Source organism: Panthera leo, chromosome B3 (assembly GCF_018350215.1).
Source record: "Panthera leo isolate Ple1 chromosome B3, P.leo_Ple1_pat1.1, whole genome shotgun sequence".
Taxonomy (NCBI): domain Eukaryota; kingdom Metazoa; phylum Chordata; class Mammalia; order Carnivora; family Felidae; genus Panthera; species Panthera leo.
Genome location: NC_056684.1, coordinates 40,502,222 through 40,520,137, shown reverse-complemented (window position 1 = coordinate 40,520,137; position 17,916 = coordinate 40,502,222). Strand labels below are relative to the sequence as shown.

The following is a 17,916-nucleotide window of genomic DNA, read 5'->3' as shown; positions in this document are numbered from 1 at the left end:
GGATTAATACATTTATGATAACCTATTAAGTGAACCCAGGGATTTTAGGGGAGTATATCCTTTTTATAAAATTATTTCAGGATGTGTTTTTTTAATCAGATTAATAATATACTTTTTTGTTTTTGCCTTTCCATGAACTATATATTGAAAATCAAGTAGTACTATGTCTTTTAATGAAAATCAGTAATCCACTTTTTATACCTTTCTACCAAGTCTTACTCCCAGCAGGCAACAGCTTTACACTTTTTAGTCTTTATCTTAGGTTTACTCCTGTATCTAAGTAATAATATACTTTCCAACTGTTCTCTCCTTCAAATCCTCTTAGTATAGTTGGGTCACAATTTTTGGTTAAATCAGTATTCATTATTCATTTTGTTGTGTACATATTGTTTACTATTGAGCCATTTAGTATACTACTATTATGGTTTTTTTTGTATAATTTTTGTCTTTTCTAGGATCTCAGTATCATTAACTACCTTATTTATTTTGGTTTGTATCACTATTTTTTTTCAGATTCTTTACCAGATCTGTAAATCTCACAATGTAGTGAAACATAGGAAAATGCTTTAATTAGCTTCTTCCTTTCTTTTCCTTTTTCTTACTGTTACCCTTAAATGTCCTAGCCTATGAAGATTGATACCATGATTCCTTTTGTTTTTTAATGTTTATTTATTTTTGAGAGAGAGAGAGGGAGTAGGGAAGGGGCAGAGAAAGAAGGAGAGAGAGAATCCCAAGCAGGCTTCATGTGGTCAGCACTTAGCCTGAGCAGGGCTTTATCCCACCAACCGAGAGCTGATGACCTGAGCTGAAATCAAGAGTCGGACGTTTAACCAGTTGAACCACTCAGGCACCCCAATGCCATGATTCTTTTTTACCATGATTGCATGAAATGCTGCTTTAGGACCAGGAACATGATCCAGTAATGCAGCTCTCTTGTTCATGGATATTTACTATTTTACTTTTTTTTTTTTTAACATAATGTGCATGTAATAAAGTGCATCAAGTACACTAATCTTAAGTGTACAACTCAGTTTTTACATATTTGTACAGCCATATAACCACCATCTAGTTCAAGATAGAGAAGATTTCCAGCCCCACAAGATTTCTTCATGCTTCTTCCCAGCCATTAACCACCACCCCCACAGACATGACCACTTTCCTGACTTCTGTCATCTTTGATTTATAAGTGCTTAAAATGTAAAAACTTCGTGGTTTAAGTCTGATAGATTTTACCATACATTTAAGTTTATAAATGAGCACTCTCAGGAGTTGGTTATGTCCAGAACACCTGATCTGTGTACCAGCCCTATTTTGGGAAGCAGCTGTGTTGTGTATGGATGAGACTATTTGAAGGTTAAGAGAATACTCAGGAGCACATAGGTATTTTAAGAAATGTGGAGACTTTTGTTTTCTAGCCATCCCCCTAGACTCTCTTTCTCTCTTTCTCTCTCTCTCTCTCTCTCTCTCTCTTTTTTTTTTAATTTAAATTTTAGTTAACATACAGTGCAGTATTGGTTCTGGAGTAGAATTCAGTGATTCATGACTTATATACAACACCCAGTGCTCATCACAAGTGCCTTCCTTAGTACCCATCACCCATCTAGCCCATCTCCTACCTATCTTATTCCGTCAAGCAAGTTTGTTCTCTATCATTAAGAGTCTCTTGTGGTTTGTTTCCCTCTGTTCTCCACCCTCCCTTGCCCCGGCCTGTATGTTCATGGGTTTTGTTTTGTTAAGTTTTTTTTTTTTTTTTTTTAATTTTTTAAGTTTATTTTTTTATTTGAGAGAGACAGCAAGCAGGGTAGGGGCAGAGAGAGAGGGGAGAGGAAGAATCCCAAGCAGGCTGAACACTGTCAGTACAGAGCCTGATGCAGGGCTTGAAGCCACCCACTGTTGAGATCGTAACCTAAGCCAAAATCAAGAGTTGAACTCAACCTAATGAGCCACCCATGTGCCCCTAAAATTTTATTTATTTTGAGAGAAGGAGGGAGAGAGAGAATACCAAGTAGGCTGTGTGCTGTCAGCTCAGAGCCCAATGTGGGGTTCAGTCCCACGAACCATGAGATCATGAGTTGAAACCAAGAGTCAGATGCTCAACTGACTAAGCAACTCAGGTACCCCATCTATTTTGTTCTTAAATTCCACATATGAATGAAATCATATGGTATTTGTCTTTCTCTAATTGACTTATTTTGCTTAGCATAATACGTTCTAGCTCCATCCACATCGCAAAATAGCAAGATTTCATCCTTTTTGATGAGTGAATAATATTCCATTGCATGTATATACCACATCTTTATTCATCAGTTGATGGACACTTGGGCTCTTTGAATAGTATGTTGATAACACCTCTGGACTCTTAATGAACCTGCATCCTTTATCCTAGAGAGAGGAATCCATACTCTGTACAAGTACATTTGAAGACTGTCAGATAATTGAGACAGTTTATAACTAGTGACAAATGAAACTGAAGGAAGAACAGAGAGGAGAAATGGCAGCCTGGGCACCTCACCTGTTGAGGAGGAAGCAGTGTTCTTCCCTCATTTATTGACCAAAATATTTAATTGAGGGTCAGCTGTGAACCAAATGCTGTTAGGATACAATGGTGAGCAAGAGACAGCCCCTGCCCTTGGCGTGCTTGCAGTCTAGTAGATAAAACAATTATTAAATCATCACACACATTGGGAGGTAGGACATGCACAGGGAGTGCCTTTCAGGTAAAAGCTATAAGGCACTAAGGTGAGAGTGGTACAGAAGACAGAGTGTGACTATGAGATAGGGCTGGAGAAGTAGAATAGACCTGGCTTAGATAGCCTTGAGGGTGTGCGTGTGGATTCCACCACTTCCCCCCGCCTCCCCCAATGGCTAACAGTGTAGATGCTACCTTTTGATAGGTTTTCTTTGCTCTTTAGAGTTAGTATAGCATAGTAGTTCTTGTGTAAGATTTAGGAAGGGAGGTGAGGTCTATAAGAAGTGAAGGTAATTCCTTGTATTTCCTGAAAAATACTGGGGTTATTTCCTTTCCCTCATGCCTATGAACTCATCCCATATTATGACCTATTTTAGAGATGAGATGATTGGGATACAGAAAAGTTTTCACACAGCAGTTCTGTGTGGAGGGCTGATTTCTTAGATCTGATTCCTAGCTATCTCCACTATTCACTTTTTCCCCTGAGAACTTGACCTCTTTCTCTTTAGCACAGAAAGTTTATTTCTGGCGATTAGAACTAAATTATAAAGGGCTATATAGTCCTCCAATTATTAGGGGAATGATCGGGCTTTATTTTTTAAATGGTCTTTGCTTCTTGGTCTACTTACACGTAGCACTTGGTAAGGGTTTTCTCTGTGGACTGGTTCCACTAAATGAATCCCTGTAGTGTTGTGATGGAATTATTTACATGTTCAGTATACAGTTTAGCCTATTATGAGATGTATGCTAGCACAGAGCAGTATCAACAAACACCAAGGCTCTAAGCCTGAGCCCTGTTGAATAGCTGTGTCTTGGTGGAAGTGTCATTTGCTTATGTGAGATGAAACAGGTCAAGCCTCATAATCTTTGTCTGAGAATAGCAGCCTGTGAGGACCATAAAACCATGAGATGCAGCATAAAAACACTCAGGGACTGAGACGCTATACCTTTTACTCTTTTGTCCTTAGGTGACACATGGTCAGATGAGCCCTGTTGAATTGGATCCATCTTCTCAAATTGGCACTGTTAGTCTGTTCTTTATCTGATCCCCCATTGGAGATATAAGCTGAGAGCTACGGTACTTGAGGAGATGACACAGTTCCTTTGTTACAGTAATTAATGTAATAAATTAAGGGAGAGACCCAAAGGAAAGTTGATTGTTTCTCGTTAGAGCCCTAGGTGGAAATTCAGTTGATTAGTGAGTGCCTATGAAGTGTAGCAGGTGGAGAGGGAGATGCCTCTCCTTCCAGCTGGGTAAGCTCAGAGTCACTGAGGATGGTTTACATGTTGTATTAGCCTCATCTGAGGCTGGCTAAGCCCAAAGTGATTTCAGGGTAGCGTGTGGAATTCAGGGAAGATGGTATAATATGGTTTTCTTCTAGCAGCATTTTTGTATCCCATTGGCTTATTGACCCTTCCCTGGGGCATCAAACCCATGAATCTCACACAATCTAGATTTGAAGTCCTGTCCTATCAGTGGGGTCAACAACCTAGTGGATTGGAACAGGTGGTAAAAGAGATAGCCCGGATGTTAAAACTGAGCTTTAAGATGGGTACCTTGGTCCTGAGGGATTAAAAAAAAATTTTTTTAAATTTTACATTTATTGATTTTTGAGAGACAAAGTGAGACAGAGCATGAGCCGGGGGTCGGGGGGGGGGGGGGTGGACAGATAGAACAAGACACAGAATCTGAAGCAGGCTCCAGGCTCTGAGCAAGTGTTCAGCACAGAGCCCCATGTGGGGCTTGAACCCACGAACCATGAGATCATGACCTGAGCTGAAGTCAAATGCTCAACCGACTGAGCCACCCAGGTGCCCCAGGCCTTGAGGGATTTTTTAAGGAAGATAGAGTGAGTCTGTCTGTCACTATAGTGTAGTTTTGAACTACACCTGAAGGTAGGAGTATCCTTAAAAAAGTTGGGACTGCTGAGTTCATGGAAGAAAAAAGGATTGCCATTTTCTTTCACAGAACTTAGATTGAGATCAGTGCTACCTGCAATTTGTAAAAATACCTGATACTCTGTACAAGGTATAATTGTAAAACAGTCCTCTTTAAGTTCCTAGAACCATATAAGAATATGTGGGTGGGAGCACCTGGGTGGCTTAGTCATTTGAGCATCTGACTCTTGATTTTGGCTTAGTTCATGATCTTGCAGTTCGTGGGTTTGAGCCCCGTGTCAGGCTCTGCACTGACAGTGTGGAGCCTGCTTGGGATTCTCTCTCTGCCCCTTCCCTGTGTGTGTGTATGTGCTCACTCTCTCTTTCTCTCTCTCAAAATAAACTTACAAAAAATTCTTCTAAACAAAAAAGATTATGTGGGTCATTTTATACTTTTGAGTTTTTTTTTAAATATGAGTTGTCTTATATTTTTCAAATTTGTATGCTCATAATATGCTTACAACCATGATGGATACTTCCTCCATTTTATAAATGAAAAAAATTATTATTTAATGAAGCAATTTGGCTAGGATCATTGGAAATTTGAGTCTAGAAATCACATCTCTCTTTTTTTTTAGTTTATTTATTTTTTAGTAATCTCTACCCCCAACCTGGGGCTTGAACTCACAACCTGGAGATCAAGAGTTTCATGCTCTTCTGACTGAGCCAGGTGACCCAGAAATCATATCTTGATTCTAAATTCAGAGCTCTTTTTTCTACATCATGCTATCTTTGTAAAATTGAATGTAGCGTTTTGTTTTTGTTTTTGTTTTCCCTTTGTCCTGACAGCTTTTGGAGGGAACTACCTAGTCAGGTCACCCTCACATTTAAATGTGTATGACCTCTGTGGTCCCAAGCAGATTATATATACTCATATACAACTGTCACTTAGGCCGAAGACTATAAGAAGATTGATCTAAAACCCATAAGAAGAGGAGAGGACAGATAAATTTACATTGGAACATCATTGGACGATTTGCTACTTAAACCAGATTATCTGTGGGTAGTTGGCAGTTAAAGAGATGCTGTCTTCGTATAGTCCTCTAGGGTGGATACAGAGCTCTCTGTGGGTGGAAAGAGAAGTATTGTCCTTATTATGTTTGGACATCTTTAGGGTCACTTGCTGCTTATGTCCTCTGGGCAGGGACACAGACCTCACATGAAGACTCTTTTTCATTCTTAGCCATCTTGAAGAGAGGCCTTGTTCATTCCTGAGGTAGGAGAGTGGTGTGATCCGTGGCATGTGTATTTCAAAAGTAATTAACAGTGGCTCCTGGATGGCTCAGTCGGTTGAGCGTCCAGCTTCAGCTCAGGTCATGATCTCACTGTTCGTGGGTTTGAGCCCCACATCAGGCTTTGCACTGACAGCACAGAGCCTGCTTTAGATTCCCTGTCTTCCTCCCCTTGTCTCTCTCGCTGTCTCTCTGAAAAATAAATAAATAAAAAGTAATTAATGACCCAAAATATGTGATTACAAACCAGTCTGTGGGCTGGGAGTCTGAGAGAGGAATTGGATTCCAGAGAGGAAAGTGGGATTTGAATTTCTGTTGTTATAGGTACAGGATATGGGGAGTGATTGTCCTGGCCTATCTTGGTCCCTTAGCAATATTCGCACAGAGAGGAGTTGTTGGTGATCAGGTGCAGGAACAAAGAATAAATGGTACTGTCAAGTAATTCCAGAGTCTGGTGAACTGTGGTCCTAAATACGGAAGTGGAGTACAATTAGGCAGAAGGAGAAGAGAGAGAGGAAAATATGTGCAGAAGCTCTTGCAAGTTCAAAGTGCCTTGTGGGCTCTGTAAGGTATTGGTTCTCCTGATTCTTCACTTTAACTGCCATGGAAGCAAGAGGTCAGTGCTTTTCATTTCCAGCAAGCATGTTAGTTGCCCTGCCTCCTGGGGTTAAACATCTCTGCAGTGACCTGTCAGAGAATTGATTATTAGCAGTCTAAAGCCAGGATGCTGTAGGGAGCAGATGGGAAGTGGTTTGGCTGTTGCAGCCAGGCTGATTAAAGAATCCTTGGCAATTTTACAGTGTATCTTTGGAAAGGTACCACCAAAGTTACTGTGAAGCCTGCTGGGTTTGGAAAACTGGATTTTCTGAAAAGTCACCTGAGTAAAAGTAGTACTTATGAAAACTCAACACTCTCAAAAATAGGACAGTGGCTTTCCAAACAACATTAAAACTACTAAAATCAGTCCTTAGGATATGTTTTGTTTGCATCCTCTTTATTCAGAAATTCTGGGTAATTTTGTAGTAGGGAAAGCACTTTTTGATAGATATATTAATAGAACTGTAGATTTGAAAAAGGGTCTAGGCATGTCCAGACTACTTTCTACTACACATAGAGGAATTCTTTATGTAATTTCGTTGACAGAGGATTAAGCTTTTTCTGCCCAGTACTTTCAGAGATAAAGATATGGCTTCATTATGGCATTGTGGGCCAGTGTTGGAAATCTCAGGTTATTGAATTTCTTCCTCAGTTAAACATCTGTCATTCTGTAACTTCTACTCACTGGTCCTGTTTCTGCTGTCAGCATCAGAGGATAAGTTTCTCTCTTCTGCATTGCAACCATCTTAAGTTTGAAGCTTACCAACTTGTCTCGCCCGTTTTCTCCTTTCCAGACTAAGGAATACCAATTTATAAGACCTTTGCTCTTACAAAAAATGGTTTCTTGGTCTTTCATTATACTCTTCTGGACACCCTTCTATTTAATGAATATCACTTAAGATATAGAACCTGGAAATGAGCACAGGCCACCAGATGTTCAAATTTTCATCTCCAGCTCTTTTTTGAGAAGAAGCACATTTAAAAAAAAAATTGCAATATATCTTGCTTACTAGAAAAAACAAAACAGTTTGCCAGGACATATGGAATCGGGGCAAGAGGAATTTGAGGAAGTGTCTTCCCTTACTAGTGTTAAGGCTGAACTTTAGGTTCTGCGTTATTATAGGCATTGATTTTACCTCATATTTCTCAGGAATAATTTTTAGTATCTTTAATATCAAGTTTACTCTTCAGATTACAAAATTTAATTGGTATTTGTGTTTCCAAGAATTATTCACATTTATGCTACTGAACTGACTTTAGGGCTTTAGATAGTTTTTTTTTTTTTTAACAAGATAGATATACATGTACATGTGTTCTTACATGACTGAAAATCTATTACATTTATACATGACAAACATCTTGACTCCATGTAAGACTTGACCAACAGCCTTTTTTCTTCAAAATTCTGTAGATTTTTTCATTCTTTTATAACGTTTAATATTGCAGAGCAGTCTGAATTTGGCCCAATTTTTGTCCTTTATAATTGGGAGAATTTGGCCAGAATGTGTGCAAGTTTGGCTTTTTAAATTGATTTTGCTGAGAAAGTAGTAAACCTTTTCAATCTGCATGCAGGATCTTTTTCAGCTCAAAACACTATTCATTTATTATGTCTTGATGGGTGGTTTTCCTCCCAGTTCTAATCTCCTCAGTTTTCTTTTCAGTGTTATTAAATGGTGTATCTCTCTCAATTTTTCTCATTTTCTTTTTGCTGCCTTTTCCTTTGTGTTCTAGAAAAATATCTCAGGTTTTCTTGTAGTTTACTGAATCATTTCCCAGTTTCAGGTCTGTGCTTTTTTGATTTCTGTATGAATTTTAATAGGAAGTTCATTTTTTGTTTTTTGCATCTTTCTTTTTTTAAAAATGTCGTATCCTTTTGTCTAAGTTCATATCCTTTTATTTCTGCCTGTTTTCTTCTTTTTTTTTTTTTTTTTAAACATTTATTTATTTTTGAGACAGAGAGAGACAGAGCATGAGCAGGGGAGGGTCAGAGGGAGAGGGAGACACAGAATCTGAAACAGGCTCCAGGCTCTGAGCTGTCAGCACAGAGCCTGACGCGGGGCTCGAACTCACAGACCATGAGATCCTGACCTGAGCCGAAGTCGGCCGCTTAACCGACTGAGCCACCCAGGTGCCCCACCTGTTTTCTTCTTAATGCTATCTCTTCCTTACTGACATACTTCATTTATCCTGCTCCATATGATAGCTCAGCCAGTATAGTAAAGTGAGAACTGTCAAGCTCTCTGAGCACTATCATTTTTATGTACTTTATATTCTTTTACCTAGAGTCTCTCTTTCATCACAGTCCTGTTTTCTAGAAGAAGGTTGTGTTTTGTGTTTTTTTTAAAGGAAAGTCTTCTGAAAGTTTTGTTTTTCCAGGGTTAAACAAACATGGGGTTGTTTTAATGGCTGAATTACAGACTGATGATAGTAGAGCTCTGGAGGAAAGTGGGTAAGCCATAAGTAAATGTGAATGTGTTATGCTCTAAGCCTAGCCACAATTGCAAAGATTGCAGAGGTAATAAATTATGATGCTGGAAAGAACTATGCTTTAATAATCCACTATAGTGCAGATTCAGTTGGCATTCCCTTTTCTAGAAATCCTTGCTGCCCCTCATAATAGAATTATTTTCAGTACCATGTTCCACTGCCTTATTCACTTATTCACTGTTGTATCCCCAGTACCTAGTTTAGAGACTAGCACAGAGAAGGTAATAAATACAAGTTTTTTGAATGAATGAACAAAGATGTGCTACACTAGTATTTACTGTAGGCCAAGATTTCTTAGATAGTATTGAGAATTCTAAACATTTTAACAAAAATTTCTTTAGAATTCTAGACGTTTTCAGAGGTACCACTTTTCTTACTCTTCAGGGATTGTTTCCTTTACCTTGTGGGTGTCATGTTTTCATAGTTCCTACATCATGCCTTCCCCCACTCCACCTCCACTCCCACCCTCATTTTGCTCTTCCTGTTATGAAGTAAGATCTGTGTAGACTTGATGCCAGCAATGGTTGTTCCTGTTGGTACTAAACTCTCTCTCTACTTGGGTAAAGGATGTATTTTCTTCTCAGATCTACAGCTAAATGACAGATTAATGTGCATACCTTTCTCTTTTCAACCCGAGTTGCTAGGAGGCATTTACTTGGTATAGCTCTGCTTTCCTGGGATGACGTCTTCTCTTGTAACTGCACCCTGGTTCTTTGATACTGTCTTGAGAGAGTAGGTTAAAAAGTACAATTTGTCTTGTCCCTCTGTCATATCTGTAGCATTTACCTGTTGGAAATCCACATTGTAGGATTCATTGTGCCACCACTGGTTTGCTCTTTGTTATCTTAGGAGCTTTCTTCTGTAAATGGATGTAGAAAGCTATCCGTTGGATTTTGCTTTGCCTTCAAGAACAGAACTCTTACTCTTTGTCATAGTAATACCTGGATGGTATCTGTTGGCTTCTAGATTTTCTAGCTGGTACACTTTCCAGGTCTCATGAGTCAGGAGAGTGGAGAGTTATAAATTGACTTCTCTACCCTCCCCGCCTTTTTTTTTAGCCAATCCCTGTTTCATGTGGTAAGCCTTTGGTATTTATCAATACAGTGCCACCAGTCTTATATAAAAATGTGAAGAGTTATTTCACGTTCTGCTGTTAGGGGTTTTAGTAGTGTTGAGTCAGGGTAAAATTTTTTCGTGTGTGTCTTCATAGACATTTTAGTGAAAAGTGGGAAAGGCCACACTGAATTATGCTATTTGGAGTTCAGTAAGGCTTATTTAACTGAAATTAAGCGGGTTGATTGAGTCATCTCTCTGAGGATTGTCTCCTCTAGTTGCAATATTTGTCTTCTATCCTAATGTATTTTTCCTAGTTCTGCTTGCTTTTTTCTTTCACTCCTAATCATAATAAGACGTTTTCCCCCCAAAAGTCAAATGACAAGGAATCCATATTATGTTTAGTAAGGACAGGTCCTGTTACTAGAGGCTTATTCAGCCTTTGCAAGTCCATGTTCTGAGTCTCTGATAATTTAAGAAGAAGCAAAGACCAAGGGGGTGTGAGTAAAGTTGTGCTAGAGTTTGAATCTGTTATGTGCCAGGGCCTGTATTGATTGAGGGAGGATTGCCAGCTGGCAGTGGTGGTAGAAAGAAGTCTCTGGGGAATGGGAAACTAACTCTAGAGGTTTCCTAGTTAAGACTTAACACGGAATCTCTGGGCAATTGGAAATATTGTACTCTCCCCTAGGGAGATGGAGCGGGAATTAACTTTTCCCCTGGTCCAATGTGACTTGGTTAGAAATACAATTGAACCTGTTTGTCTTGTCCATTGTGATGTGATAGCCCCCTAGGAACAGTCTGTTTTGTGTGGGAGTTTATTTCAGGCTGTCTCCTTGCCTGTATTGTTTCCTTTAACAGCTCTTTAAATTTTCTTTTTCCAGCAATGATGTTGTCCACTGGGCATGTACTGACCAATGTGGCAGGTCTGAGAACATAGCTGAAGCTGAAAATAGGAAAGCTGGGGGCAAGGAAGAGCCTTGAATCTTGAGGTGGGACGTTGACTCTAAGATGTCCTTGAGCAGTGGAGCCTCCGGAGGGAAAGGAGTGGATGCAAACCCGGTTGAGACATACGACAGTGGGGATGAATGGGACATTGGAGTAGGGAATCTCATCATTGACCTGGACGCCGATCTGGAAAAGGACCAGCAGAAACTGGAAATGTCAGGCTCAAAGGAGGTGGGGATACCGGCTCCCAATGCTGTGGCCACACTGCCAGACAACATCAAGTTTGTGACCCCAGTGCCAGGTCCTCAAGGGAAGGAAGGCAAATCAAAATCCAAAAGGAATAAGAGTGGCAAAGACACTAGCAAGCCCACTCCAGGGACTTCCCTGTTCACTCCAAGTGAGGGGGCAGCTAGCAAGAAAGAGGTGCAGGGACGCTCAGGAGATGGTGCCAATGCAGGAAGCCTGGTTGCTGCTATTGCTCCCAAGGGCTCAGAGAAGGCGGCTAAGGCATCCCGCAGTGTAGCCGGCTCCAAAAAGGAGAAGGAGAACAGCTCATCTAAGAGCAAGAAGGAGAGAAGCGAAGGAGTGGGGACTTGTTCAGAAAAGGATCCTGGGGTCCTCCAGCCAGTTCCCTTGGGAGGACGGGGTGGTCAGTATGATGGAAGTGCAGGGGTGGATACAGGAGCTGTGGAGCCACTTGGGAGTATAGCTATTGAGCCTGGGGCAGCGCTCAATCCTTTGGGAGCTAAACCGGAGCCAGAGGAAGGGGAGAATGAGTGTCGCCCGCTAAAGAAAGTCAAGTCTGAAAAGGTAAGAGGTGGCCAGATCTGGCTGCCTACTGCCAGTCAGAACTGCCCTGGACTAACCACCAAATGCTTTGTGCACTCTGTGGGAGGCTCATTAGTTTGTGGGTAATGACCAATTACAAGGTCAGAGCAGCTGGTAATGATAATGTGGTTTTGTTCCAAATTAGGGGATTCTCTACAGATTCATTAACAGCGGGCCTGGGCATTTTGGAGAATATCTATTGCTGGGGGCAGCTACTTGGTATGACTTCTAAGTCAAGTGGAGAAACTCCCACCTTGTCCTAGTCCCATCACCCTCAGACACTTGTTGCTGGAGGCCAGCATCAGCCTGTATGTGGTTTTCTCATCTTGACTGGTATTTCATCTTTAGAATTATTGATGAACTTACTAAGCTGATGATAGGCTTTCAGTGGAGAGCTGTTCTTAATGGGATAGATGGTGCTGCTGGGTTTCTGGAAGAAAAAAAGTTAAATAAGTTTCATGGCATGATATCTACCAGGTGTTCTATTGGTGTCTACCAAAGAGCAAAGCGGAAGGTAAATAAGGGAGCAGCAAGTACTGACTGTACTAAGAGGTACTTAATCAGGCCTTATGAGTTGGTGTTGTGGCTATGCATGTTTGGCCTTGAAAGAGATTCTTTGGCCACTAAGAGTATGGTTCTTGGCCAAGAATCTTCCTCATCTACTGGTAATCAAAGTGTCCAGGTGGTTTAATAGCTGCCAAACAGTGTAATGATACCTTACCTTCTGCTTGAGTTGGAAGGACAGGTGCTTACAGCCCCAGGAGGGGCTTTCCTCCTCTGGGAAGATGATCTTAGTTCATGTCTCAGGAAATAGAGCTTGCGGGGCTGGAGCAAGTAGGTGTGAGTCTGGGGTCAGCTCAGGCTGCTTTAAACTTCAGCAGCTTACAATTTCCTGCAAAGCGGCTGGCTTGGTGATGAACTCTTCACTGGCTCTTGATTTTTCTGCTTTGTGTTTGCTCACCCTGTGCTTTCAGCTGATCCCAGCAGATGCGGCATAAATTGGTTTCTCTGTAATTACATCAGCTGCAACAGGGAATACCTATTTCCATATGTAAGTGTTAATAAATAGAGGCTGGATGTGTATGTTTGTGTGGTGTTGTCCTCTCAGTGCCTGGATTCCAGTGGTAGCTTTTGCTTTCTTTGCCTTAGGTATTTTGGTCTTTGCCTCTGGCACATCTGTAGCTCTTAGCAACATCTGGGCTTCCCTAGTAACAAGGCTGTGAATTTTCTTCCACTAATAACACAATGGTTCATTCCATTTCACCAGAGGCAGCTGCCAGAGAAGCTGCCTGTTTTTAGGTGACAGATGCTATAGTCCACCTCAGAAGCGTCAAGTTCCAGCTGGCTACTGGCATGGCTCGTCCTGTGCGGGCTGTGATTTACCATTTTCTCTGGGGGGCAGATGGATAATACTGTTTTAAAGAGGCCTAGGAGCACCAGGAGTTCTTGCTTCTGTTCCAGGCCCATTAGACTGTTCCCTACATCTGGCTGCAGTAAACTCTTGCCATATATCCATGTTCATAATCATTGCTCTTCCTGTGCTGAAAAGTGGCCACTTCTGAGAATGGTCTTCATTTTCCTTTTGGTTTAGAACTTTTGAGTCATGTCACAATCATGTAGGCCCAGTAGTCCTCTACAGGTAAAAGGATTAATGATGCTGAGCTTCATGTTAGTTTTAAGTCTAAATGTCCATGGTAGTCTCCAACAGAGTAGCAAATGGAACTTATTTTCTCTTAGATGTCCAGAGACCGGTTGGGTGGCTGCCCTTCACATTATAATTGGGCTGAAAGATGCAATGTATTCAGCTAAGAAAACACCTTGGTGCCGGAGAGGTTTGCCCTTTAATAATATAACTGTGCTATATAAGGCTTGTCTCCCAAGGAGACTGAAAATGGGGCAATGGAATGAGAGAGAAAAGGGAGAGAGACTGTGGTTCGGTTTTTGGAAGAAAGATAAAATTGCTGGGAAGTACTTTTAGAAGCAGAAAGTTGCTGTGCAGTTTGATGTTACTGTAAGCCAAACCCTGGTTTCTCAATTCCTTTCCCTGTTCTTCAACCCTTCTGAACAGTTTGGTTCTGGGGGGTGCCTTTCCAAAGCCTTTTGATTGTTGAAATAATTATTTAAATAAATGTTTGGAAGTTGCTAGGAGATAAAAACACTGTGCAGAGAGAGAGTGTTTCTGGAATGGGAGGAGGGAAAGACTGAAGGGGAAAGAAGGCTAGGAGTCTTAAAGCAGAAAAGCTTTTGAGAAACAAGGACTCCAGGGTTTAGGGCATAATAGGGGCTCATTGTTTGATGATTACTCCTATAGCTTATAAGTTGAATCTGTGAAAACTTCTTTTAAGATTTTCTGTCTGAGATACGGGCTTGCCTGTGGCTTCATTGGTTTGGAATGTTCCTTCTATGTGGGGACAACCAACAGAACTAAAACAGCAAAACAGATGTTTTGACATAATCTAGGAATTATATATTCTGAACTGGGAACTATCATGAAGAAAGAAAACTCAAAATTTGGGAAGTGTCTTGACTGGTGTCAGAAGACAAATAGAGTTTGTGGTATAGGATAGAATTGTCACATGTCTCCCATTGGCTAATGAGGGAGCTTTGAGTATTCAAATTATCTGCCTCAAGACCTTCTTTCTCATCTAGGTAGGTATTTCAGGCTATGGCTGAGGGAATTACCTGTCAGCCAAGGATGTGGATTTCCCTTCATGGCATCCCACTTCAGCTCCACCACACCTTTCTCTGGCAGGGCTTTCTGTGATGTTTCCCAGAGTTCTAGGAGAGACCAGAAATGGATCTTAGCGACTGCTGCTGCCCTAAATTGTTATTGAATACTGCTGCTCCTACTTCCTGCCAGCTGAAGAGATGGGGGAGGGAATGTTGAGGAATAAACAAGAGCCTTTCAGCTCTTGCCTGTTCCCTTGCCTTTGGTTTGATTGATAGATTGTTAAGTTAGGGATGGAAGGGGAGGTAGGGAGGAGGAAGCGTGCCTGCCTGAATGTTCCAAGCTTAGAGCTTAGTGCTTGCATTGCCAGTCTGACAGGCAAGAAGAAAAGAATTTATAAACCACAGAAGGCAGTGATGTATCTGTGCTGAGTCTGTCCTGCAGTACAGACTCTTGTGAAAGAGTCTGGGCTTAAACCAGGAATTTAAGGTGAGACTCCTTATTTTTTTCAAATCATATGAAGTAACCAGTAGGCTCTAATGGCTAGGGGATCTATAGGTTTGCAACCAGAAGCTCCCCTGGGCTCTTTGGCTGCTGTTTTTGATCTTGCAAGGTAGGAACAGTCTGCACTGTGCTTTCCCCTTGTTTGGGGTCTCAGCTTCTGCTACTCTCAGAATGTTACATGTATTACCACTCTCCCCCCACTCTCATTAGTTTAGGATACAAAAAAACCATTAAGTGTGTGCTCTTTGCTCTTTCCCCCTCTGATCATGCTTGCTATCGCATCCTGTGTTCTAAGAGCATCTTCCTTTGCCCTTGGTTTTGTTTTTCCTGCCCTAGTTTATGCCTTCCAGCTCAGTTCTCTCCTGTTGCAATCTCTCATTGCCCAACCAAGGTCAGGTCTCTTTTATTCCTTCTGATCCAAGGCTTTCTCTCTTAACGCCTTCCTCCTTCAACTAGCTGTTCAATCTCAGCTATTGATGGCATAGCAGTCAGCCTTTCCTCCTGAAGCCAAATGCCCTCCAGCATTTTTCTTCATGGAAAAAATTAAAAACAAGTTGATATTTATGTGGGACAGAGATGCAACAAAGCCTGAGCTTAATTTATTTTTTCTTCAGAAGCTCTGTTTTCCATCTGGGTGTTGTAATTCAAGGAGGGCCCACAGGGAAATTATCTTGTCCAGTCTCCTCATTTTATGGAAGAACCTAAGACCAGGGAGGTCATATGACATGCCTAGGCTCTCACAGGTAGTCAGTGACAAAGCCAGGCCTAGAGACCAGGTTTTTGGTGCCCAGGTTCTTATGGCATATTGTTACTCAGGGGTTTGTTAAAAGTTTTCAACTGTCAGGAGGGCTGCTCTGTTTGCCCACTCTAAAGACTACCTTAGAAACATTGGGTGTAAATTTCCAGATACTCTTGAAATTGTTTTCATTGTTTTTTCTACTGATTTTAACATTGTAGAGGCTCAGTAAACAAAGGATCCTTGAGTGTGAGTTTCTTTGGTATGATAATGTTTGCAGAGAACTATTTCAGCTGGTGTTGAACCTATCCTATTCTATATAAAGAGGGAAAGTTACTTTTAAGCTGCTACTTTGAGCTTGGTTGTGTGTGTGTGTGTGTGTGTGTGTGTGTGTGTGTGTGTTATGTTCTGGAATATTGCATTCAAATTTCCATTGTACTCATTGAGGCATTGCCAGCTCCCTCATTATTTGCAATTGTGAGAAAGAAAAAAAACCTGGTGCTTCTTGGACCTATCACTAATAGGGAGACCTTAAATGTATTGTAGATATTAACTGTTTTGAAAAGACATGATATACTGTTGGATACCATTATTCATTTGGTACATTAATCGAGTGCATTTTATTTTTATTTATTTAAAAGATTTTTAATTGAAGAATAGTTGACACTTTGAGTGCATTTTAGATTCCAGGTATTGTGCTTGGTGCTGGGTACATATAGTGAATAAACAGAAGATTCCTGCTCTTTGAACCTTACAGTTTACCATCTACAGTAGAGTTCTTAAATATATGGCCCATAAAACCATGTGTATCACATCACCTGAGTGTCAAAAATGCAGATTCGTGGACCCAACCCCAGTTCTGCTAAGTAAGTTTTAGGGTCTCTCCAGATAATTGTTACATACTTAAACATTTGAGAACCATTGTGAATTTTCTTTATAAGGGGGGTATTGGACACCACTTTTGACTTAAGACACCAGCCTTCTTTCTAAATTTAAATTTCACATAAACTCTGGAGCCAGACTACCTGGTGTGTATCCCAGCTCTGCCACTTATTAACTGAGTGTTCTTAATCAAGTTACTTAACTGTTCTACCTCCATTTTTTTCTTCTGCAAAATGAGGAAAACAATAGTTCATAGGGTTGTTGTGAGATTAAACTACTGAATTCATATAAAACACTTTGAACAGTGATTAGCATTCAGTAGGAAGCCCTGAAATAAATACTGAATTCGTAGGAAGCATTCCGTAAATGTTAGAAAAAGAAAAAAACATGATTTAAGTTAAAATATGTCTCAGTATGCCCTAGGCAATAATGGGCTGAAATACAATAACATTCCACCTGTATAGGAAGCCCAGTATAAATAGATAAACATATTGGCTAAGATTTTGAGCACTGTGCTCAGAAGTTCCAAGCCTAGGTTGGGGAATTTTCATGCTGGTGATGTGTTCTAAAGCCCCTGGTGTTTATAGTAGGGGTTGGAGAAGGGGGGGGACCAAAAATTGGCTTCAAAAGATCTTGAAGTAGCCTGTTGAATTTCATTATTTCATATAAATTGAGTTCCTTTCTGGCCATATCCCTGATGTGGGATTGGGTTTTTTGGATAAATGTTATTGTGGGTTTGCCAGCACGCGCGATCTTGTGTATGCTGGAAGAGCACTAAATGCTTTTTGTTTCTACACAAGAGTGCATGGAAAATCTAAGTCCTAGTTCTTAATCTTCCTCCCCTAGTGTGAACTTGTATTTTTGCCATTTGGGTATAAGAGCTTTTACCAGCAGAGCTCATCCAGGGAGGCAGCAGGGCTTGGGCTTTCAGGCTGGAGGTGGCAGTAACATACGCAGCTGAGATCCTGCCACTGCTGGCTGTCTGAGCCCTCCTCTCTGTGGTTTTCACTCTTCAAGCCATGCTTGAGTAACCCGCCTCCAGAGCTGCTGACAGGGCCGTGTTCAGAGGCCTTGGAAATTACACTGTTCATTTCCTTATCATCCCCTGACCTGCAGTGCAGAGCCTTCTGGTGCAGGAACAAGGCAGAAAAAAATCCAGACGGCTCCCAGCCAGCATGTGTCAAGGGCTACAAAGAAGGAAATTGGACTTGCTCACTTCAAAACCGTGGGGTTAGGCTTTGATTTTTGGTTCCTGCCGAGAGTTATTTGTGTGTGTGCGCGCATGTTCTATCTCTGTGTATATGTATAGAATGAGGCTGTGCATGGCAAAGCTGTAGAAGAGGAGCATCTGAAAGTA

The 17,916-nt window shown here is 41.0% G+C and overlaps 1 protein-coding gene across 3 annotated transcripts in view; it reads left to right on the top strand.

Moving 5' to 3' along the window:
* Positions 1-17,916, top strand: part of ZNF609 (zinc finger protein 609) — a 211,167-nt gene that overhangs the window by 15,736 nt on the left and 177,515 nt on the right. For all 3 annotated transcript variants that reach the window (XM_042941723.1, XM_042941725.1, XM_042941722.1), the window contains exon 2: positions 10,878-11,751. In XM_042941723.1, the coding sequence (XP_042797657.1) occupies positions 11,005-11,751 (747 nt within the window). In that variant the 5' untranslated portion in view covers positions 10,878-11,004. The remainder of the gene's footprint in view (positions 1-10,877; positions 11,752-17,916) is intronic.